This window comes from Blennius ocellaris (assembly GCF_963422515.1).
Source record: "Blennius ocellaris genome assembly, chromosome: 7".
NCBI lineage: Eukaryota > Metazoa > Chordata > Actinopteri > Blenniiformes > Blenniidae > Blennius > Blennius ocellaris.
Window position 1 is genome coordinate 16820992 of NC_137656.1, and position 25271 is coordinate 16846262.

Here is a 25271-nt window from a genome sequence, read left to right on the forward strand (position 1 = left end):
CACACAGGCAAATGTGGTTTATAAGGCACATGTGGTTTATCTGTGGTTTGTCTAACATCTCAGGGGTCAGAACCAAACTGTGGTATATGAGGGCTACTGGGTTCATGAGGTCTATTTACTTACAACAGACTGAGACACACACACACACACACACACACACACACACACACACACACACACACACACACACACACACACACACACACACACACACACACACACACACACACACACCTTCAATCATATTAAATGGTTTGTTGAATTCAAAGACAAGTCCTCAAAAAGCCTCTGAGAATTGAGCAATGCTGTGTTTTATATTCATATACAGCAACCTCAGAATTCTGAATGGCTCTGGTATTTCCGTTCAAAAACAAATAATCAACCATAATAACTCAGCAGACAATCTGAGAATTTGCTTCACAAGGTTTTATTCAAATGCAAGAGCAAGGTTGTGAATAATAAAAAAAAAAACAAACGAAAAAAAAAATATATATAACCAAGAAAAAACCCAAAACAAAAACAATTGAATGACTGAGAATGGCCGGACTGAAAGGCAAACAAGCATCCTTGGAACAAGTTTTCAATACATGTAAAAGTAACTGTGACCTTGAGTGAGTCTATAGATTTAAGGAATCAGTGAAAACGCATCTTATGAGCCTGTTTCATTCTTTTTCTTCTATCTTTGTTTGGATATTGCACTTTTCAAGTCAATGAGTGGCACTCAGACAAAGGAACAGAAAGTTTAGTCTGTGTGGCAAAAGTCGCTTGCAGGAAATGCTCAAAAGCAGATGCATCACATTTGGCTCAAAACACTTTGGAAAAAAAATAGGATGCGAACAAAGCGAATGAAAAGTAGCGCAACATTACAGTTTGGTGAAAACCAAGTTATGGTACCTTTTTTTTTTAAAGAGATCAAATTGGAGATTCACTCTAGAAAGAAAGCGTTGGTTCAAAAGTGGAGTTTTGTTGATTTTTTTTTCATGGACCAACATAAAAAAAAATCAACTTTAATCGGGAGACTTTGTCCTGTTTGGTTAAAGTGGCATGAAGTACCGGTAAAAGGTAAAGCTAAAGCCTGTGCTACAGTGAATGTAGAAGTCAGGGTTAGATCTCATGCTACATGATGAAGGGACCATGGAAGAACATCGTGCTGACAGTAAACAGAAGACATGAACCAGTGTCTGAGAGTTTGATCTGCCTTGAAAAAACTAATAAAGCCTCTTCAGCGCCGGGCTATTTTCAAGCTGTGACATAAACTTCTGCGGCTGCTCTTTCTTACGTTAATCTGTAAACGGCTATCAAAACAAGCCGAAGACAAAAAGCACAGAGCTTTGCATCAAAGCAGCTTGACTGCATGCTGAGGCGCTTGTTGACTCAAGAGTTCAGTTCATCAGTCCACATCTTTTAGCTTCAAGCTGCGTTCGCGCGGAGTCCTGTGCTGCTCAGCGGCCCACTGGCCGCCTCATGCCGTCTTTCCATTCCACTTATCCGGGTCCAATTCCACAAGTTGTTCAAGTGATTTTTAACTAACTGATATATGCTTCCGACGGATGTCGAAACGCCGAAGCTGTTCCCGTGCAAATAACAATTTGCTTTGAAATATTTGTTTTGAATATGCTTTATCAAATTGTTTAAATCATTTTAGAAAAAGGAAAAAAAAACAAAAAACAAAAACATGGCTGCGAGTTGTTTGAACTGTTTCTGCACAAAGTTTGCGTGAGCATACATATATATATATATATATATATATATATATATTTTTTTTTTTTTTTTTTTCTTCCCATCACGGTGAGTAACAGACCTCCTACTGTGTGCTTCAGCCCACTGAGTGTGGAGAAAGAAATTAAGAGAACGATGCAATAAAGGGGATGAGAGAAAGTGAAAAAGACGGCAAGAGAAGCCGCATCAATCACGACCGGCTGCTCCGCGGCCCACACCGACTCCCCGCCGCGTGGAGAGAATTATAGCCTCCCACATACCATCCATCATTCAAACAAGCGTGACCAGTTTCACAGCTCTGCCACGACTATCCGACGCACAAACGCAGTTTGGGAATCACCGACCAGATCTGCCTACGCTCATGCAGACCTGAAGTCTGCCGGCGAGAACCCCCTCGTCCAAATCCTCGCCTTCTCTGTGCGACCAGGTTCAGATTAGAGGTCGTGTTACACACGGCGACTAATGATGGAGCGACTCCACTCTGCCGTGGCTCTCGCCGCCTCTCGCCATATGTCGCGGTCAGACAGATGGGTCGATATACATATTCACTCACCCAGCGAGGGGGTGAGAGTTGGAGGTGACGAAGGCCGGAAGAGGGCAAACGTGGGGGGAAGGGCACACATCTGCTTTCGCCCGGCTAGAGGATTTAAAGTATTTGTCCGCGTTCAACAAGCAGTGGTCAACAAGCAGAAATCCGACGGGGCGACACAGCCAGTTTGGTGAGTGACGATCTGGCAGCGAGTCCAGTTGATCCCACTTTAAATATTGGTGTAATCCTCCATTTTCCCCCCCGTCTCCTACTCAATTTCTCACCACACTCATGACATATTCATATCGCGGGAGCAGCCTCTCATTTGTAACACTGCCGCAAAGTGAAAAGATCACACACCTCTGAGCGAGAAGGACATTTCCAAATACGGCTTTCGATTTCACAACTCCGTGTAAGTGCACTGTGTTGGAGAAAAAAAAAATGTCTTGTGCAGAGATTTTTCCCACAGTACAGTTCATCAAAAATATAATCAAACATGGCATCAGGACAGGAATACAATCACAGTGACATATAGAGGGATTGAAAACAAAAACAATGTCCATCGTGATTTTGAATGTAGTGTGAAAAAAAACACAAAAAAAACGTGAACAGATTGATGACGGACCTTTTGAGCATTCAGTGAGTGTGTTGAGAACTGGAATACAGCAACTCCAGCCTTGTCCTTGTCTCTTGGTACATGTGTGACCAGGCTGTGAGCTTCAATGAGTAACTGTGTGTGTTGTGTGTTCACACTACAGTGCAGTGCAGTACAGTGCGTCTTATGTGTGTGTGTGTATTTGTGTGCGTGCGTCTCATGCTCAGTCCTGAACCCTAGCTCTCCCAATCGTGACCAGCCAGCCCGTCGTCGTCCGAGTCAGAATCCGGCGAGGCCTCCTTAATGCGGCGCAGCGCCTCGTGGATGCTCCTGGTGAGCGGGTCGGTGGAGGCAGGGAGCTCGCCCAGGCCTCTCCTCTCCTTGCAGGGGACCCGCCGGAGTTTGACTCCCTTGCGAATCTGGGCCAGGATGCTGTTGGGGTCGTCGTCACTGTCGTCCTGATGCAGGGAGCGCTGGTCCACCTTCTTCAGATGGAAGCAGCCTCTTTTCAGAGAGGCCAGGACTTCGTCCATGGGCGAGCTCTCTGTGGAAACGCGGAGACAGACACACCGTGACTGGTTACTGTCATTACATCACGTCAGAGCGCTGAAAACAATGATGTCACTTCCTGGTCCCGGTACCTTTTCTGCTGTGGGCGTCGAGCTCTGGGGTCTTCCTCAGCTTCTTGCGGGCGCTCACCAGCTGGCTGCTGTCAAAAAAGCGAGGGATGAACGGGCCAAGCGGGGACAGAGTGAGCTCCTCTCCCGCACCTCTGCCTTCGACCTTGTGTCCATGTTGCCCGGGGCTCCCCGACGGTGACGGGTCCTCCTTCGTCGGCAGGGGCGGCGGAGGCGGCGGCGGGGGAGGAGGGGAAATGGGAGACACCAACAGTGAGGACAAGGAGCAGGGCGAGCAGGAGGAGTCGGCGGGACTGGGCACGGGCAGTGGCGGCAGTGAGACGGCGAGGGCGGTGACGGGCTGAGTGGTGAGCGTGGCGCCGGGGCTCGGGTCCGTCTGCACGCTGGTGCTCAGACACAGCGGCTGGCTCCGCGTCTGGACGCAGGCGGAGTCCACGCGCTCCCCCCTGTCGCCCAGGGCGCTCATTTCCACGCCTCTCCCTCGCTCTCGTCTCCGCGTGTGAGCCACGCGGAGTCGGGCGGACTTCAGAATCACCTGGCCAGGGTACCGCTGGAGAGAAACACGCAACGACAAACAGGAAACGGTGAGTAAAACAATGGATTCAATATGCAAAGAAACTCTGAAGACACTGGGCGGGCGCCTACCTGTTTGAAAGTGCGAAGTCTGTCCAGAGTTCTCTGCCTCTCTTGACTCACTCTGCTGGTTTTCCTTTCTTCATCTTCTTCTTCTTCATTTCTCAGCTGGGAAATGGAAGGGAGAGAAGTAATAACATTAGTCTTCCTGTATACAGTGACGCATCCATCTTCTATTATATCGCTTAATCCAATTCAGGGTTGTCGGAGCAGATCACAGCTGACGCACAGCTGTGGAGACACCCTGAACCTGCCAGCAGTCCATCACAGGGCAAACAGACAATAACACAATCTCATAATAAAAATTTTTTTCCAGATCTAAAAGTACCAATCAAACTCGAATGCCTGATTATGGATTGCCAGAGGACATTGGAGTTTGTCAACTCCACAAGCGTGCTAACCACTACAAGCCTGAAGCGTTAAAAAAAAATCTTGCACCTGTAAGACGTGGTGGGATATGGAGTCCCTGGTTTGACGTCTCTGCTGTTTCTGGGTGTGACTTGAGACACAAATCTCCTACAGAAAGACGAGACAAAAAACAGTCAACACTGATCTGTTGCTATCAAAAGCCCGATGAGCTTAACATTATTCCAACATATGTATGGCAGATTTACCGATTGGAGTCATTATTTTGTGGTTAAAAGCATCGGTTCAAGGATCAGCACGTATAAGCGTCGCGCTCTAAATGAATGAAAATCAGAGCGCGTAAAGAAAACACACCCTCTTGTTCCTCAGGTAGGATCGCTTGGCCGTGATGCGCCCTCGCCGTGCCTCCAGCTGTCGAGCGCCGACCTTAAGCCTGCGCAGCTCCTCTCTCTCTGCGGTGTCGTCCCCTGCTATATCATCTGCACTTTCAAAGGTATCATAGTACACCACCTCATCCTGACGCTCTGAAAGCACACATGCATAAATACCAAAGGTGGAAAGAGTACGGAAAAGTTGTACTCAAGGACGATTGTGCTGACGGTGCTTAAATTGTACTCACAAGAAGAAAAAAAAAAAAAAAAAAACTGTTGTTGGAAAGTATAAGTAAAAAGCACTTTTCATAGAAAGTGCTCAAAGGATTGGTTGAGAACATAAAATATACTTCTCACTCAAACAATAAATTATATAAGAATCACACCGTGGTATTTTCTTTTGGTTTATAAATAAAGTATATTTAAAAACAAAATAAACTTAATGGTTGCGAAACAATGTGCACAAATGTGAATTTGCTAGTTTTTTTTTTGGTAAAATGTGACAGAGAATCGATAAAAAAATTTTGTGTTGTTTATGATTAAGTCAATGTGGGGTGAACTGTCCGCTGAGGCATTTTCTCATCTGGCCCTGACTTTTGTTGATATTCCTTATTGTTGAACCTCAAATTCTGGCTTTGTGACGGGGTTTTTTGCTCCCCCTTTTCCTAAATTCTGCTTTGTTTACTGTAATGCTATAATATATATTTATAAACTTCCTAAAACATGTCCAACTCCAAATGTTTGTCCTGGTGGGAGGTCCAGTAATATCACCCCATGGTGACCTCATACATTATCAGAATAAAGTGCAATCTATTTAGATTTTTATTTTTTTTTTAAGTGTGCAATTTAGCCTGCTTAATAGAGGATCTTACTCAATCAAGTTCATGATGTCACCTTAATCTCTTGATTACGATAACGTGAGTATTTGCAATTTTGTTAGTTCCACCCCTGATAAATGCACAGACTCGTATTTGACAACAGTACATGGCATTAATGTAAAGGACGAGACTCTCTTGTAGCAAGCTAATACAGTGGCGTCAGTGTCAAACAGTTTATTTAGTAGGTTGTCCAGAGTCTGTTGAAATGAGGGTGATACATTTCAAGGGCCTCATCAAACTTATCAAGAAAACAGTAGTGTGCATTTAGTGACAATACCTGTCATCTGTCTGCGGATGCTGTCGAGCTGAGCGGTGAGCAGCAGCTCTTCACACTGCAGGATCTCAGCCTGGATGTCATACAGTTGGAGCTGGAGCTCATAGTACCGCGTTTCCATGTGATCCAAGAGGGCCATCGCATCCTCGCTGCTGCACAGACTCTGCATCTGTGGAAATGAATAAGCAACATCTGTCACAGAACAAATTGTTCCTGTGTGTTTGTGTTTGTGTGTGCGTGTGCGTGTGTGTTCTTGTGACGTGCAGCAGCGTCACACCTCCTCTCTCAGTGTGTGTTTTCTCTGCTCCAGACAGATCTCTCGGGCCCTCTGGAGCTGGAGCGTTTCCTTGGCGACAGAGTAGCGCAGTCTCTCCATGCGCTCCACCGCAGCCGTCCATGATGATTTCCCAAATTTGCGCTGGTCGACTTTCATGCGGTCATACACCCCTACCACACAAAAAAAATTAATAAATAACAAAAGTCATCGTTCACGTGTATGACGGAGACTTCCACACAGATAAACATGACGTGTGTTCATGTGAGTCATAAATACGCTCAGCCGTCTCTGCTGATACAGTGAGTGGGAAGTCACCCACTACTTTTTCTTTATTGTGATGACTTTAGTCTCAAATGAGCCCAAAAAAATGTCAATGAGAATTCAAAGGGAGACATCTATTGGTCAACTGTGGACATTACAACTACAGTATTTTTTATTCAATCAGATGATGACAGATAATAAATGAACCAATCAGAGAGGGGTAAAAAAAAAAAAAACTGGGATAAGCAGGTCGTACTGTGGAGACCGTCTGCTGGAAGAGCTGTTTGATCAATAGGTTGTCCTTGTTGCTTCCTGTCCCTGTTAGAGCACGGCTGTCTGCACTGATCCATTCATCCCAAACCACAAATAGTTCAATACCATACCAATGGTACTACTGTGTGTGTGTGTGTGTGTGTGTGTCAGGAGTGTGCCTGAGGTTCCTATTTAATATCATGACATTGCTCGTGACTGTGACCGTATTGCTGCACCTTTCTGAGCTTTAGCAGTGATCTCAAAGTATTTCACAGTGAACTCCTGGATGTTGAGGACAGCCTCCTGAGCTTTCTTCTGCCAGTCGGAGTCCTCCTTTTTCAGCGCTTCAATCCGCCTCGGGCCCAGATAGTCATTGTCCATGGAAATCTGTGATAAGAGGATTGAACGTACGTAGATCATTACTCAACTAAACTAAAACTAAAAGGTCCATAATAGCTTATTATTTCCAGAGAAAGTTATTCACAGTTGATACATACAAAACTGGGTAATCCAGCTTTTCTCCAATTTGAAATTCACAGTTCACAGTGAGTTGTACTGACTTAGAACGCCATACATTACTGCCACTCAGTGGCAAAAATGGGTAGGTTTACCACTAAAAGGCACACTTTGATTCAACATTTGAGTCAATTGGGAAATAAAATCATGTGTCATCAATTCCCCATCTAAACTAGGAAAACCATCTAAATTAGGAAGTCACACTAATGCACACAGACGTAACATCCCCCCCCCCCGCCCCCCCATAGTCATGTCTTTACATAATTGCAGTTGCGTTAAAGCATCTGGTCTGCATGCAAAAACCAAGTTAAAACTGCTCCAATCCAATTGTGTATAAAAATAACATATAGGCATGTTTCTGCATTAAATGCGACTCGTCCGAATTCTTTCACTGTCAGGGAAATGGGTCCATTATGACTGATGAGCAGACAGACGTTTAGCATGGAGAGCTTGAACTATATAGTTGTGGCAAGACGCCGCAGCACAAACTCACAAAGTTTCTGCTCGTAAATGTTCACGCGCATCAACTCCAAAACTGTGAGTGAATTTGTAAAGATTATGGATGCTGAAGGCGGCAAACACTGTGTTTTGGCTGACATCGTTTTGAGGAGAATCACTGTGGCCAAAGAGGATTTCTTAAAGCATTTCACTCAATAGAAATAAACAAAATTAAAAAATATTGTAAGAGATTCTGTAAAATGTGCACAAAGGACAGCGGATGTCGTCATTTTGGCTGCTGTTACAACGACCAAGGGAGAAGAGAGGGAATAAATGCTGCAGCAAAGAGTTGACACTGAAAGGAGTCTATTGCTTATTTTGTTCTTGTTCATAAAGCAGATAATAAAATGAAATTATGATTTCAACAATAATAAAGAACCAATTAAAGTCCGCCTTGTAATAAACGGCAAACACGTACACTCATATGTCAGTTCATGTCATTCACTTTTGGAAGATTTGAGCTGAGATCATGAAAAAAACACATAATTTAACTGTAGGATTGTTTTTACATTCTATTTTGCAATATTGTTGAGTTGCACTTTACTTTAGTAACAAAAATGCTTTCAACATTTTAGCCACATCAGCACATGCATTTGAAGGACAGAGGCAAAAATTAAAAATACAACAACCTTCTGAAGTTTGAAAACACCAAATAAAATAAAAAATAGACAACCACAGAGCAGAAAACTACAAAAAGCAGGACCCAGTAATACGACTGAGCTGCACAGCACTCGTTTGACCCCAAGTAACCTTGCTGCAGCTCAGCTGCACTATTCAGCAATGCACCAGTATCATTTGCCTCTGCAACTTCCGGACGTCTGAGTCTGAACAGAGCAAATCGCTTTTTTTTCTTCGGTTTACCTCCGTCCACATCCTTATAGTCTGCAGTTGTTGACTGACTGTGAATTTTAAATTCATCTTGTTATTTTGTGAATAAGCAAAGCTAAAATATGGGTTGAATTTTTTTGAAAGATCTTTTGCTCAGACCAAAAATTTCTAATTAAAAATTAACTACGTTCTGCATCTATATTCTTAAATACTATATAGAAAATATATACGTGATAGCCAAAATGACATGTAAAGTTTAAGATTCTGTCAAATTGTTAAAACTTGATCAATTAATGGCTGGAAATGATGACAATAATACATTTAAAGGGGAAAAAAAACCAACCTAAAGACTGGTCCTCCAAACAGGCACCAGAGAAAGTCAAAGGGGGGAGCTCAAGAAGACACACTGTCCTGGAGCTATAAATAGATCCGGAAGTACAAGCCTAACCCTCGCTCTCGACCACCCGCACTCACGGGAGGTTCCATGGTGTAATGGTTAGCACTCTGGACTCTGAATCCAGCGATCCGAGTTCAAATCTCGGTGGGACCTGACTTTTGTTAGTTTGGAAGCTTCCTGTCAGGCAGAGCCTCTCAGGCTGGCCTCAGTGAGCACTGCAGTGAAAACCAGAGCGTGCACTCTCAGTTCTGATTCAGTACTCACATGAACTGATGAAATCAATCGCAGACAGGTAACACTACAGTGGCACTGGATTTCCACTGGACGTCCATATTTCTATTTCTATGTCTCTCCTGTTCTCAGTGTGTCAGCAAGACCGACCTGCACCTGCAGTAAAACTACAGGGCCACGAACAGCATGTTTTATTTATTTCTCTGTGAGACGACAGGGAATCGGAGATCCCCCAGGGCTCCGTTCCAGGAAAATTCCGCACGTCGGCACTTCAGGTCAGTTTAGAAAAGCACAGAATTAGCGCGGCCATCACGTTCGGTTACTCCACCTCAAGTCGTCTGTGAATATGCAGCAGCAACTGTGATAATGAAGACTCATTTCTGTAAGTGAGTCATGAAGCTCATAATAAATATACCAACAGCATAGCAAACACTGTATAAAAGCTTTTCCATCGTCTATTCCAGTGTTTTTCAACCACTGGTGTTCCGCGAGATATAGTCAGGTGTGCCGTGGGAAAGTATCCAATTTCACATTTTTTTCTAAAAATCATTTGCTCTCACAGCCGCTGTCAGCTGTGAGAGCAGTGTGTTGAAGAGTGATCATGTATAAATACACTTCGCCAATAGATGGCAGCGCAGAACTTTGCCGGTGAAATGGAAACTGACAGACGTCAGTCTGGTTAATCTCCACCACCTGCAGCTGCTCCAATCTTGTATCAAAGTACTGTGTCAGTGACAGTGATGGAGAAGTTTTTGAAAAGGAAGAATGTTAACCAGGATCTCAGCTCTGTGCTCATCCATCAGGTCCAGGTTTCACACTGAGTGAGTAAAAATTTTAAAAAAAAGAAATTGGGAAATACTTTTTTTCTGTATTTATTTGATTCCTGTTGATGAGAAAGACTTTATATTGCTAATATAGGCTACAGAGTTTCACATTTTAACATTTTGGGGTGGTGGTGTGCCTCGAGATTTTTCCAAACAAAAAAGTGTGCCTTGGCTCAAAAAGGTTGAAAAACACTGGTCTATTCACTCACCAGACTCTCTCTTCCTTTTATAATTAAGCCCATCACCTTTTTCTTTTTTTCTTCCATCAGAATATACAGGATAAGGTTCCATTCTTAACACAGTGCAGTCAGACGTGCACATACACAGTGCGGCATACATGCAGAGCAGGGTCTATTTTAAGACACGAGAACTTGGTGTGACCACCAATTGTGTTTAATGACCTTCATCGCCAGCGCGCCTGGAGACAAATACAGAAACACACTGAATCTCAGCCAGCCATTCCACATGAGCATATCAAAACAACCAAAAAGGAACCAAAGATGGCCCACACTGGTCTTGACACATTTTCTATTCGCTATATAAGAAGGACGGCATCGTTTACACACTAGTCATCAATGTGCAAGTGTGACTCAAAGATTCATTAAAACGTCAATAAGATTTCGGATCATTATTTTGGCAAAACGGTTTACCTTGATCTGCTGCCTGCGTAGCATGGCGAGTTCCCTCATGTCCCTGAAGGGCTGCAGCAGGTACTGGTACAGCTGCGTGGAGGCGTCCAGCAGACCCCCGTAGGCCTGGTCTTCTTCATCATAGAGCTCCAGTAGTTCCACCATGCTGTCCATGCTCCTGTGTTTCTCCAGCAGCTGCACCACACCAGGACAAGAAAGTCCATTATCGACTGCCAAGTTGGTTTTTTTTCCCCCCAATTTAATTACGGAGGTGATTGAATAACGTTTGCGAGCCAAAAGTCACAAGATGAAGACGTGTCACCCGCGGCTAATATTCTTCCGAAGCTTTCGACTTGCGAAGGATCGCAACAGTGGGTTCCAGTTCTCGGTTGCAAAGCGAGTGCTGCGACACATCCCGCCCACTGCGGATCTTTTAGCGTTCGTTCGGCACGACGTGAGAGCTTGCTTCCCCGCCGCGGGACCGCGAGGACGCTTTGTAAATAATAGGGAGGATATGTGAATGCATGGACTGTGGATAAATGAGCAGAGCCTTTCCTGCTGCTGGGAAGAAGATCAATACGCACACATTTTTGCCAGACTGAACACTCCGGTAGGGTACCAGCAAGCACTAAAATAGCCATTAACTCAGCCCTCAAATGGAGTGGGGGGGGGGGGGTCGATAGGTCAGTGTGTGTGTGTGTGATAGAGAGATAGAGAGAGCACTTTTGGAATGAATGAAGTACGAAGCACTGCCACCACTTCCAGAGGAGCCCAGGTTGTGCATCCACCTTCAACGAAACTGAACTATGAATCGTCAACCGACGAAAAAACCCCAAAACAAACAACTTTGAGAAACAATTGGAACAAATGAGCTCTTTCTCGTCAGTGCAGCTTCTGCGAGACTGAACGTTCTGCTCTTTGTTTTGTTTATTTCTCAGCAAAGGTTAAAAAGTCCACACTTCCTGTCTGTGTATGGTTTGTGGTTGCATTCTGAGTGTGCGAGAGTCAGGGCTGACTGGGTGGACACGTGTTGTCAGTTTTATATGTCTCTGTCACTGACCATGTCTTTTCACTACCAGAAAGGATATACTTTGGTGACATTCTCATTTTCACATCAACATAGCCGTCTGTCTTTCACTCTACGTGACGCATCCGACATAAGCGGATATAAAAGTGCATCATACATGAACATTTTCTTCTTTACATACAGGAAGAGCCGATCCTTTGTGAAGGCACTTCATCTGGGGAAACTTAATAACACTCAAGATAATTAGGCTTTAATTACTTGCTGCAGTGAGAAGTCAGAGCGCATTCACAATACACCCCGATCATTAGGCAAAAAAATAAATAAATGGCTACGCTACACGGCTATTTTCTTTGTCAGTACTTATGTGTATTTGAAAGAACGCTAATCCATAAAAACAAGTAACACACAAAGCTGATGCAGCTCGCTCGATGCTGGCTGGGACGTATGTGGTGATGCTGATCATTGAAAAGCCGTCCATCAATGGTCTCTCTCTCTCTCTCTCTCTCTCTCTCTCTCTCTCTCTCTCTCTCTTGTCTTCAGATGACTCCAACTCCAGCTTTTACTTTTACGTCACTGAATAGCAGCATGACAGAGACTTGATTACAGAGAAGAGGGCAACTGACTGTGATGATGACGATGTCTGTGAAAATAAGAACTCGTAGCAGCGCAGCCCTCAGTGAATCAGATAACACAGGACGGAGCAGATTCACGATAAGAAAGACGTTTCCCATCCATGGCCTTATTAAATAGAATTGTTTCAGGCTGCCAGCTTGAGCAAAAGACACAACAAGGAAAATTGTCCTTGAAAGGATGATTTGTTGATACTTTTAGACACTGTGAATGTCTGGGAAGCTGCATTTTGAACTTTTAATTGAGTGAGAGTTGAGTACATGTGCTTTTATAAGATTTTCTACACTAATATCTGTTCTAAATATAGAACAAGTGCACTTTAGCCTAATTTATGCAGGTTTTTACATCCTAACACGATTGTTTTGTTGTCGTTTTAGTCTATGATGAGTGGGTTAGATTTAATTTACGTACATACAGTCTAGACGACAACACTGGGACATTTTTTTTTTTTATCTACAAAGAAATATCAGGTCAACTTAAATTAGAGCAATTATTTTATACAGTTGAATTCAGCTCCCAGGTAGGCTTTTCCAGGTTACTGTTTTTTCAGTGAACCGAAGGTTTGGACAGAATTGAGAAAAGACATTTTTTAAACTCTACACCCTGGTTGCAGGGTCATTTACAAAAAGGACCTCAAACAAGAAACCCTTTCGGGCATCAAATTCAAACGAATGAATATGCTGGAGAGGTGTGTGTCGCTCCTATCTCGGATCATCTGAACTGTGTGAAGAGGGTTCCAGTGCAGCGAGCAGATATCTGGTGAGAAAAAATATCCGCTTGTTGTTGTTTGGCAGTCATATCGATCCTGGAAACTGCCTGTCAGTCTGAGCGATACTTTGGCTGATATTAGATTATTGCACTGCCCAACTAGAAATAGGATGAATTAATGCGAAAAACTGAATTTCTCCAAGGGTTTGACATTTGTTCTTGATGGTCAGATGGGACTGGTGTGTATTCTCCAAAAACAGAAACACAGAATAAAAGAAAAACAGAAATAAAAAATAAAACATATATAGCCATTATAGTGGCAAAATATACTATTTGGTGAATATCCTCTGAGCAATGAAGGCTATGCACACTTCAATGTTGAAGATTAAAGTTACGGCTGCACAAAGATCATCACGCACAGTATTTCACCAAGCTTATTCAAAATGGATCATTAAAAGGGTGTGGGTGTGTTTGTGCATGTTGTGTGTGTGTACTTGACTCTCAGCTGTGTCAGCAGCCACGCTCGTGCGTATAACGTTCCATACAGGATCTTTTCTCCCCTGGTAAGACTGTGGAATTGGTTTACAGACGTTTCTCGTGAACTGAATCTCCTCCTCCTCCTCTTATTGATCTTATTTGTCTCACTTTAGTGTCGAATACTGTTACACTGCTTTAAGTCAGTTCATCTCACCCTCACATCTGGTGGTCTTCTTTTCTCACTAAACTCTTCAAGTGAACCTAAAGATCATGATGCTATAAGGTCTTATGCCCTGTGGAGGACTGGTAACCATTGACCCTGAGACTAGATCAATGTTTATAAAAGATGGGTGGGTTTCTGTATTCTAATGTGACTTTGTGGATATATCTCACCACATAGTTTGACTTTGTTGAACTCACTGAATTACATTATAGCTCATGTGCGGATCTGTGTTTCGGGTTGTCTGGTTCCTGTGGTCACTGCAGCACACACATCATTGCAAACACTGCTCCAGATGTGCAGACAGCCCAGTGGTGCAGTGGGAGGACCACACATCTCTCACCTCCTGCAGATGTTTGTTCGCTCGGCTGAGCAGCTCCTCGTACCCGGACTGCCTCAGCTCGCTCAGGCTCTCGTAGTACTCGTCCGGGTCGTCGCTTTCCGTGAACAGCACCTGCGAGAGGATCTTCCACCCACAGGTGTCGAGCGCGTGACCGAGGTACACCTGCAGACTGCCGCACAGCTCGTCCATCTCCGTCTCGGGAACCTCCGCCGGGCCGAAGAGCACCGTCCACATCCCGGCCGGTTCCTCCGGGAACACCGGCAGACAGGGCTCCAGGATGGAGTTGACCGAGCACAGCTGCTGGTGGACCGCACGCAGGTCCTGGAAGGAGAAGAGTCCGGCCCAGCTGCAGTCCTCCCGGCTCAGAGAGTCCAGCTCGTCCAGGTCCAGGCAGTCCAAGGAGGGAGACAGCTGGTCCTCACCCGGTGGGTCCACCAGCTCCGCGTCCGGGCTGACGGGGGAAGCCGCACACCTCGTCCCGGTCTGAGTCTTCACCGGACCTGGTGTCGGCCTCCTGCCCCGCGGGCTGCATCCTTTCGCCGCAGCCTCGGCGGCTCCTCGACTCGGGCTGCGGAAGACTTTGTCCCTCGCTGGACTTTCGGGCCATTTTGTTTTGTCCGCATCCAGCGGAGGAGGTTCCCTCCCGAAGCTTCTCCGCTGCACCGTCCGGTCGTGACACGTTATGGCAAATTTACCCTCCACTTCGTTCCAGGCGACGATGAACACAAATTTATGCCTCTCCTTCTCCTCGAAGGCGTTGGGGCGAACCGCGACCCAGCCGGACTCCAGGTGGTCCTCCATTGTGAAGGACATTTCCGCGGAAGAAACACCCCGCGCGCGCAGGCTGCGGGAGCAGAAGCGACGCTCGCGCCGTGTCAGTCCCGGGATGCAGCAGCGTCGTCGAACGGCTGCGTGTTACACCGTTATATCGCTAAGTCCTCTCCGGAGATTTGGCCTCCGGGGCTCTCGTCCTTCGCTCGGCTAGGATGAATTTGGAGCAGTGCGGTGTCATTTCCCATCGCTGGCCCACCTGCCTCCTCCTCCTCCTCCTCCTCCAGCTCCTCCTGCGGCCGCCCGCTAGCCGTCAGACGAAGAGGCTGCGGCCGTGTGTTTACCCGTCCGACTGTCAGCTGAGAACCGGACCCCTCCTCTCACAAAGTGGCGGCGGCGTCCCCACATCGTGCACACTCAGCCGGCCCGGGCCGTGCATCGACGGTATAGCCAGGTTTCACCACGGACATCAGCATCGTCTGCAAACTCACAACATCCCCATGTTTTTCTTCTTCTCCTCCTCCTCAGGACCGCGACTCTGGATGGTGCTGCCTTCAGGGGCCGTGGGAAATGTCGTCATTCCAACAACAACAACAACAGAAAAACCCTCGTGTGGTGACGTCATCATCTACAACAATAACAATCTCACGAATTTATATATATTCGTTTTGGAAAATATTGCCCACCCTTGAAAATCGTGTACACATATAATAAGACGAGATAAACAGGAATAAATAGATACCCGGTAACTAAAATACAAAATTAAAAGTAAGATTTTCGGTTGCCTTTTAACAGACTATACTTGGTGAATGTTGTGTAACTAAATACACATTGGTGTATTTTCACAATAATTGAATGGATTCGGACACATATTATTGATGGGGCACTCCTGGACCATGCAGCATAACATTGTAGTGTCAAGGAACTTTGAAATCATTAAATATTTAATAATTGTGCCAGCTTGCCATTCATCTCCATCTTCTCCTGTACTTAGAGGGACAGTTGAAGTCTGTCTCAGATGATACTGAACAGGAGGCAGACAGCATCAATTACAGTCCATCACAAGGGTGCAGCTTTCAAGACACACTCACAGAGTACTCACCTAACCTCACCTGCATGTCTTTAGATAGTCGTCAGCCATTTTCATAACAAATGCATGACTGATCAAATAGTAAGAAATAGTTTTTTTTTCCAAAACTCATAATGTTATCTGGACAAAAGATGCTGCACAAAACATTTATGTAAATTGTAAAGTATTCATAGAAAGAAGCTTCTATGGTCATTTGGTGTGGCTGTGTGTGTGCATCTGTGCATGAGAGAGAGAGGGGGAGAGAGAGAGAGAGAGAGCAGTCATTGATAAGCTCTGTTTACATACCGTGTTTAGAGTGCTTCAGCAGAGATGGATGGAAAATTGCAATCTCCTTTAATGCCCACAACTCTCAGACAGATGCAGGTAAATCCCACACAGGGGTGCATTGATTTACTTCTCATGATGCCAAGAGAAATGCTTGAGTTGGCTTTATTGAGCTTCCACCATGATCTATGGACTAGTGGGTTTGCATTATTAAACAGCCGGCTAATTTACAGGTCAAAATCTGCAGTTTTTTGGAAAATATGTTCATTTACATTGACTTTGTGTTTCAACACACGTGCATATGACAACCTCCCAAATTTCCAAGGTGCCTTTAGACAAGGGCATTGTGCATCGATGACATTCGAGAATTCATTTACACTTTATACTCTGCACTCAGATAAGTTTCTTAACTTGTGCATTTTTTTTTTTTTGTTGTGTGATGTCAATGTTATTATCACACTGGTTTAAGTATGTCAACTTAAGTAAAGTATGTGAGAACTTTCAAACGCTCTGGCTGTGTCACATGGACACAAACAAAAGTACACAGTTGTGTGGTTCCATGGTGTAATGGTTAGCACTCTGGACTTTGAATCCAGCGATCCGAGTTCAAGTCTCGGTGGAACCTCTCTTTGTTTTAAATCGACGAGCCAAGCAATGAATGAACTGACAAAGAAAACCTCAATTTTCATGCAGTGATGTACACGTATGTAGCCACTTTTGAAAACTTACATAACAGAATATTGTGAAAGGTGCAACTCAGCCTGGTTTTAGCTCTTAAATGATTGACTCAAATTGAACTTCATGGCATTTTCACTTTTAAAACTGTTGCCTCCATTGTGATTCATACAAACTAATGTCTTTGATGCAGGTAGCATTTTAGATCATAATCGTCAATAAAGCACTGAACACTTACAACTGTAGGAAATAATTAATTTCCAAAGGCAGTTTTAACATGTTGTTTGATTCAACCTTTTAAATATATCATGGGAACAGCTTTGAAATTATTGTCACTCCAATTATAAGGTTAGTCTTTATTGAGCTGCTGTTAAAAATAGATCTCACACCCATTTACCTAGACACATCTCTTTATTATTTTCAAAAGTTAAATGTGTTTTTTTATTAGAAATAAAACTCCAGATAGCCTGCATAGGGCGAGCACTGGCTCAAATCTTTTCCTTCAATCAATATTGATAAAGAAATATTCATTAGGAGATAACAAAACTGACTCCATCAACAAATCAATGGAGGTATTTTAGATTTTTAAAAGAAAACCGTTACAGGAGGAGTGACTCGATTTAAAAAACATTTTTTAAAGTTGAATATCCAGCCAGGGCTGTTAAGACAACACACTCATGATACTTGATAATGTTGGTATCCTGAATTCCAACTCCTTTCTCAGTTGTCCTGAGGTGTCGCCATGGAAGGACATTTGGGGCGTCCAGAAGCAGGCAGGAGGTTTTCCCAGTACTCTCGACCAGCCCTGAGACCAATTTCAGCTCATTAGTCGGTTATAAATCAACATCTGTTCAAACACATTCCCAAACGCTCACTTGGATTATGCCCTCTGTTATGTAAACTGCCTCTATACCACAGTGAGCACAATGTATAATGGTAACATCTGAAGAGCACATTTGTAGTGTCAGTGTCTTACCTGGCTTTGACCCAGGGTTTAGTGTGTGTTTCCAGAGTCGCTCCCCAGAGTGAGTGCTTCACCGAAGCCGGTGGGAGGAATCCTCTCTCTGCAGCCAGCTCTTCTGCTATAGCTCTGATATGGTACGGCTCAAAGCCACAGCAGCCGCCAATGTAGCGAATTCCTGCACGGTATGCCTCTCGGGCATATTTATGGACATCCCAGCGGGTGATGATTCTGGTCTCTAGAGCTGAAAGGAGAGTGTAAATGTTCACTCGGGATAATCAGTGGTTTTAAAGATTTATTCAAACTCCACATGTGAAACATATTAAAACACCCATGGCGGGAACAAGCATGTAAAACCCTTAAAATACTTAATACCATAAATTGGTCACGTACAAACTATTATCTGCATCTCAGTCCCAGTGTGGACAAACACAACCTTTCACATCCCCTCTTATCCCACAATTGAATTAATGTATGCCCTCACTGGCCAAAGATATTAAACATTCACAAAGCTGCTTGACAAACAGATCTAATTTTTGATTTATTAACTGACCAGACTCCCACATGCAGTAAGAAATGTCATCCAGTCATCCTTGTACAAGATCTGCAATTTTTCACCATTTTCTTTACAGGAGCAATAGATTCACCTTATACTTGTCATTCTCACACCATCGCAGTGTGTTTTCTCACTAATGAACCTCACTTCACCAGAGCTTTGTGCATATATACCAGTCATTGCTGTGGCTCTAAGAATTTCATCAGATGGACCCCTTTAGATACCCCAGCATGTCATATTTATAACATGAGCTTCTCTTATACTATCAAAAACACACAGTAATATTGAATAACTGCTAGATATTGAATGTTGATGTTATCTTGGTAGAAAAGGTGGAAGCATCCACATTATTAGACATTTGTACAGCCATAAAATAATCCCAGCCAATACAGATCAAACAAAGGAGGTAACCAATTCACATGATTCCCTCAAAGCCCTCGGCTTTTACTCTGAGCTTATTTTTACTTCGCTGAGCATTCAACCTTGTCCATTTGGAGTGAACTTGGCAGGGCGCCTACTTCCAGGGAGGAAAAGCACGGGACCAAATCATCTCCATTTGTAGATGGTTTGTCTTTGACTGTGGAAAGGAGAACATCGAAAGCCTTCAAAAGACTTCAGAACCCCTTTCCGGTGTCATGCAATAAAAAAAAAAAAAAAAAAAAAAAAAAAAAACTTGATCCAAGGACTTTAAAAACCATTCTTTCTTTGGTTCCTATTATGTGTGTTTCACTGAACTTTAGGGTTGTTCTCTATTTTCTGGTGCCATCAGTCTATAGGTTCACGGACTTACACTTGAAATATAAAAGCTTATTTTTATTGGGGTCTTGAGCTATAGCCATACCATTTATTCACATGAGCTATTTATGTTTGCCAAGGACAGAATAAAATCATGTCTGTTAGTAAGATTATGTCAAAAGTACTGCACAGGTTTTGTTGAAATTTTCACCACAGCTCGATATTTAGCCATGGAAGATCCCAGTAAAGTTTGGAGGTGATCTGATCAGGACAACCTTTGGTGGACATCAGAAATCTCTGACTGCTCTTGTTTATTGATTCTCCCCGATTACATCACTGTAGTGTAGCATAGAAGTTTTAAATTTAGATACAAACCGAAGGGAAACTCTGGCAGACTGACATATCCTCCGATGTTACACTCTGGTGTGTGGAAGCCCAGCGGCTGGACCATGAGATGTGCTTTCAGACCGGCTTTCTCTAGACCCTCTTTCATTAGTTTCACTGTGCGAACACATGTGAGTGGATCCAGGTGACAGTTTATTCCCACCATGTCCGCTCCTGCAAATCAAACACAATGACATAAAACATCAATAACGTGTAGTTAGAACACGAGAAATACTTGTAAAAACCACAGTCGGCGTTGTATACCAGCTTGGACCAGTCTCACAGCACACTCTCCAGGTGGGACTCCATCCCTGTCTCCGTCAGGTGAGATGCAAAGTGTTGCACCGACAGGTTTCCCACCGGTTTTCATCACTTCCACAGCCCAGACTGCCTCTCCAACATAATCACAGAACTGCAGGAAAAAGTGCATTCAATCATTAAAAACACAACAAACGTTCTCACATACTAACATTGACAGACTTAAAACAGTATGACAAAAATACTGACAGTGACACCCAACGAAAAGTGAAAACACACAGGTCGTAGTTTAACCTCTTTGATACACTAAACCACACCCACACATGCACACAAACACACACACCCATGCTTTCTTCTGATTTGGGGAGAAACAGTAAAAACTGACCAGAAAAAAACTATAAACAAATATCTGAACAATTTAATTGAGTGCAGTAACTTAATAGAAATACTTCAATACTTTAACATTTTCTACCTCTGCACACACACGCACACACTAACATCTGATGTACCATTAAATTGTAGTCGGTACAGAGTATCAATGTTTCTGCGATGTTCTTACTTCCACTAAATAGAAATCAATGTCCTTCTTTTGGAAGTCGTCCAGTTGTTTCTTGAAGATGGCTTTGACCTCACTCTCACTGCCCTTGTTGGCATAGAGGGGCGTCTGGGACACACCTCCAGCCACCAGGGCGTCGCCCTCGTTGGCGACCTCTCTGGCCAAGTCACAGGCAGCATTGTTGATCTGGGCACCCTGAGGGAGAGAGGAAGAGACTCCAGTCATTCCACGTTAAAGACATTTCAACTGTATTATCACTTATTTCCTCCTTTGTTCTTTTTCTCTGGAAACTGACAGTGATGTCGGTGACGTTCCCACTCAGGTCCAGTTTATCCTCGCTGCAGTAGAAAGTGAATGTTTGAATGACGCTGGCTCCTGCTCTCAGGAACTCCCTGTGCAGCTGCCGCACTGCCACACATGGGGAAAAGAGAAAATTCACTTCTTGAACAATTCCTGCTGTCATTTCAGCACAAAGCAGTGTGTTTAACGTGTACCGGCTTCTGGATGCTCCACTGCGGCCTCGGGTGTCCAGTGGCCTGCCTTCACATAGCCTCGTCGCTCCAGCTGCATCACATAACCTCCGTCTCCTACAACCACCTCCCCGGCATCCAGCCGCTCCAAGATACCCTCAATACAGACACACAAGAAATACTCACTTCATGTACACTTGACTGAGGAGCCTGATCTTTTCATTGCACTTTGTTGACACTTCGAATCTTAATGTGACAATACTTCCTTCATAGACTGCCCTATGTTGTGCAGTCTATGAAGGAGTTTTTGTAAGGACACTGTGGTTAATATTCAACAGACACAGAGGGCAGTTGGAGGGAAGCCAACAAAGTGCTGCTTGTTATTTCACCTGCTGTAAACTTTCTCTTTTTTCTGTCCAAGCAAAGGTTATTTTCACAGGTTTTATGTGGGGTGCCATTCTTTCCATAATCAATGCACATTACCATGCACATTTTTTTTTATTTATTAAATAAGCATTCCGATATGTACAAGTTAGTTATAGACAGGATTGGAAGCAAGACATTAGAAATACTCATGATACCCTAACTAAGTAGCATTGTTGAGTTTTTGCACTTTCATGTGTTTTGTGCAAACTTAAATACATTTTGCAACCCTTGTAATAAGACACATTTACTTTACAGTGAAGGAGCATTTAGGGGAGTATTTTACAAGAGGGACCTTGGCAGGCCTGAGTCTGCTTCAGATTGTGTTTTCTATCTTATCAAGATTTTATGGTCCACATGCTTTGTTGTTGTTATCCTTTAGATGTAATGAATCTAGTTATCATTAGGGTATCATTAATATCTCACTCATAACAGTGGGCTATTGCTTCAAATACTGTAGATGACATGCTGGACAGACATAAGTAAAGATATTAAATAAATATTTATTATGAAACACTTAAGGTGACATCAAACTAAACTCAAACATGCTTGTCAGCTTAATCAAATAACTCTAACGGTATTTAAATAACATGTTGTTTTCTCAACCTCAGAACTAGTCAAACCTGGAGCTATTCTTTGTTAAACCTGTTAGAATAAGTAAATAACAGTAAGGCCAATGATGAAGATCATGAAGGGAAGTCTTAGCATTTCTTTTGTATTAATGTATAATCTGGAAAGCATCTGTTTTGAAGACTTACCCGTCTCTTCTGATTCTCCATCATAGCCTGAAGTCCGTGAGTCCGTAGAGTTCACACCAGCCGCCTGCAGATATGTGGAGGGGGGAAAAAAATTAAAGTAAGAGGATAATGTCGGGAGACTGGGAGGAGCGTGTGAACAACAGGGGGCCGTCACACTGAGTGTGAACACAACACGTTCCACCAGAGAAGCTTCTTCTCTTAGTGTGCAAGCAACGTGCTACATTACATGTTTTAATGAACAGATTCACAAAGGACAGAGGATATGGACACTCAGCAAAAGTTTTCTATGAATGGCAAACAAATGTTAAAATGTGTAATGTAAATTAGATAGTGCAACTTGACTGTACATTGTTCAAACAAACTGTATATTTTACCTATACGTGGGAATGACTCCATAAATAAATGTCACTTCTCCTGTGTAGGGATTTCTTGCCTCATAAGGATCACTATTTATGTTGTGGTTGGCTATCGATAATGATTAATAATTATAAAAGATAGTTATTAATAATGTTATTGAAATTTTATCTGATCTGTATCAGACACCTCGGAGCACCACCTGTCTTAACAGGAAATAGTAGCCAATTCAGTTATATCAGTCTCATAAGATATACTAAACAGTTAATCAGGAATTTGAATTAATAGTTAAATTAACTACAATTACCAGAATTAACAGTAAATATTGAAGGATTTCGGAGTTCTTGACCCAGAAGAGGTCGACATTTCATTCACCTTTGTGCACATTAATAACACAGAAAATATGATTCCAAAAATTATACTTATTTACAATGAAAACAAATAAAACACAAATTCTAACTACCTATATACAGCTTGGTGAGTGTAGGTGTGTGTGTGTGTGTGTGTGTGTGTGTGTGTGTGTGTGTGTGTGTGTGTGTGTGTGTGTGTGTGTGTGTGTGTGTGTTTGTGTGTGTGTGTGGAGAGAGAGAAAGAGAGAGAGAGGGGTGGAGGGAGTGTGTGTGTGAGACGTGTGATGGAACTACAAAACAAGATGGAGGATCACAAGAAACTACATTCCAAATGGAGGTTATCAGAGAGCAGGAAGTCTGTCCTGGGTCTCGACCATGTGCTGGGAGAACAATGGAACGTGGAAGCTCGTCTTTAGCGTCTGCTTCCTGTGTGTCTCTGCTAAAAGACCATTTCTAGAATGAGTTTATGTGAATGTGACTTGCTCTGTAAAACGTCAGGAGTCGTCAGATGGTGTTCGGTTACGGTGTGATGTTGTCTTTGATGTGATATGTGTAGGATTGTGAGTTAACAAGTTAGTAATGCAAAGATTAGCATGCAGACCCTGTGTCTGTGGCAGAGCTAACGGGGGTTTACAAGTTGATCACGGCTCCTAATATCATTATCAAAAGAACGCAATCACTGTAACAAAATCAACACATCTTCGTAAAAGTTAAACAGGTCTATGCATAGCATCACATTTAACTAATCTCGAGTAATGCCCAGTTGTTATCACTTGCTTGAAGGAGTTTGGTTGTTGTCCTGGCTGGAGGGAAGCTGGTCTCTTCTCCTGTAGTTAGCACCTCCTGCTAACTGTGGTTTGCTGGTTCTGCAGGCTGAGGAGAAGATGAAGTTGACGATTCAGGAGTCTTTCTTTGCAGTTCTTAGTTATTCCTTTTGTCCAGACTGAGGAGATGGTCGCTCAGGTCTGTGATGGTTTTCCTGCTTGTTGAGGAAAACACAAAGAAGTTCTTTGAGGTGTCGTTTCTCTGGTCCCGTCCTGGAGAGACTGGTTGGTTTTTCTTCGTTGATGGGAGATCAGACTCTGGGTGCTGGTCCCTGGCTCAAGCGAAGGTCTGGCCCTCGTGGTCGGGTCAGCAGAGGAGTTGAGGAGTGAAGGCCCCTGGTTGCAGGCCTCTGGTGCTAGTTGTACGCTAACGCTGGGTGGGCTGAGCTACTGGAATGCAGCTCCCTTCTTGGGTATTGACAGGAGAAGCCTCGGAGAAAGAATTGCTGCAAGACTGCTTTTTCAGGTTTGTGGATTTGAAGTTGTCAAATCCCGAGAGCTTCAACCAATCAGTGACTAGCTGAGTGCCGAGGGGAAGTGTCTTTTGAGCAGAAAGTAGGGGAGGATTTGCATGGTTCTGCTGTGGCAAAAGGTCCCCCCCTCACTGGGTGTGGTGGTCAATCACATTCCTGGATCCAAATTCATGTCATGACTGTGTATCATGACAAATGAGAATTGTCTTTCCCGCGAAATGAACAAACTTTCTGGGGTCTTGTGAGATCCCAACACCTGTGTTTTCTATGTTCTTTCCCCCCACCGTTTGGACAGTTCCCAGAGTCCTCTAACAATATGAGTCACACTCAACCTTCACACGGAATTGCATTACTGGCAGCAGGTCGGTGTTCACTGCCTTGCTCATGGACACTTTGACGTATGCACAATGAGAGATGGAACCTGCAACATTACAACTGAAAGATTGAAATACAACCCACTTTACCAACTGAGCCCTTTATCGCAGCAGAAATTCAATAAGTAAATGTTTAACAGGTTATTACTCTGAGTGTATCTTCAAACACTAACACCTCAATATGATGAGTCACTGTCTCACCTCAGGAAAAAAATTAAAGATAGTTTGCTTCCAGCTTTGGGAGCTTTTCTCTTTCTGCAAACTCCCCAGTGTTCTCCACATTCCCCAGTCTCCACTCACAAAACAATCATATTCAAAGGATTGTTTGAAATAGAATATGTTTCATAGTGTTTCTCTCTATGTAGGACTGGAGATAAACACACGTACACATATAGAATGCATTTTTTGTATTTGTTGCTTTCCTTTCATGTTTAACTTTACCATAGCCAGTAATAACCACAGACTTAAACTGTTGAATGCATAGACGTTGTTTCAGTTCTTTGAATACATTATCCCATACATCCATTTAAATCCTCAAGTGCAAACACTTCACCAATATTTTTTTCCAGATTAAATTATGACAGTTGGACATTTTCCTGTTTTGTCCAATTTAGGGCATTTTATTTCGTTTTTGAATTGATCGACACATCTTCTGCGCGGTGAGGTGCCTCCGGTTTTTCAGGTTGAGGAAGCGGAAGCTGGATGACACAGCCAAGGTCCACTTTTAAATGTAATGCAATATCTGATATAATGATGTTTGCGTTTTTCCTGTCTGTCTGCAAACCTGCATTTCCGTATTTGCACCAACACAAATTCTTTAAATTTGTCTCTTTTTATTCTAATTTGACTCATTTTGTGCATCCCCCTCATGATT

At 43.4% G+C, this 25271-nt stretch overlaps 2 protein-coding genes across 2 annotated transcripts; both read right to left on the reverse strand.

Annotated features, from left to right (window-relative positions):
• Positions 1-3079: 3079 nt before the first annotated feature.
• On the reverse strand, positions 3080-14934 carry LOC308132027 (junction-mediating and -regulatory protein-like; the record flags this gene model as incomplete). The annotated part of the gene is made up of 10 exons (XM_080498966.1): positions 3080-3387; positions 3485-4031; positions 4127-4222; positions 4553-4630; positions 4835-5004; positions 6007-6172; positions 6281-6450; positions 7030-7180; positions 10738-10911; positions 14122-14934. The coding sequence occupies 10 exons, from the start codon at positions 14932-14934 to the stop codon at positions 3080-3082; spliced, it is 2673 nt and encodes an 890-aa protein (XP_080355092.1).
• A 2707-nt stretch (positions 14935-17641) lies between these two features.
• LOC308132840 (betaine--homocysteine S-methyltransferase 1-like) lies at positions 17642-22043 on the reverse strand (the record flags this gene model as incomplete). The annotated part of the gene is made up of 8 exons (XM_080500024.1): positions 17642-17726; positions 17898-18126; positions 19549-19731; positions 19822-19969; positions 20375-20566; positions 20667-20779; positions 20866-20998; positions 22023-22043. 8 exons carry the CDS (start codon positions 22041-22043, stop codon positions 17642-17644), a joined length of 1104 nt encoding a protein of 367 aa, XP_080356150.1.
• Positions 22044-25271: the final 3228 nt, after the last annotated feature.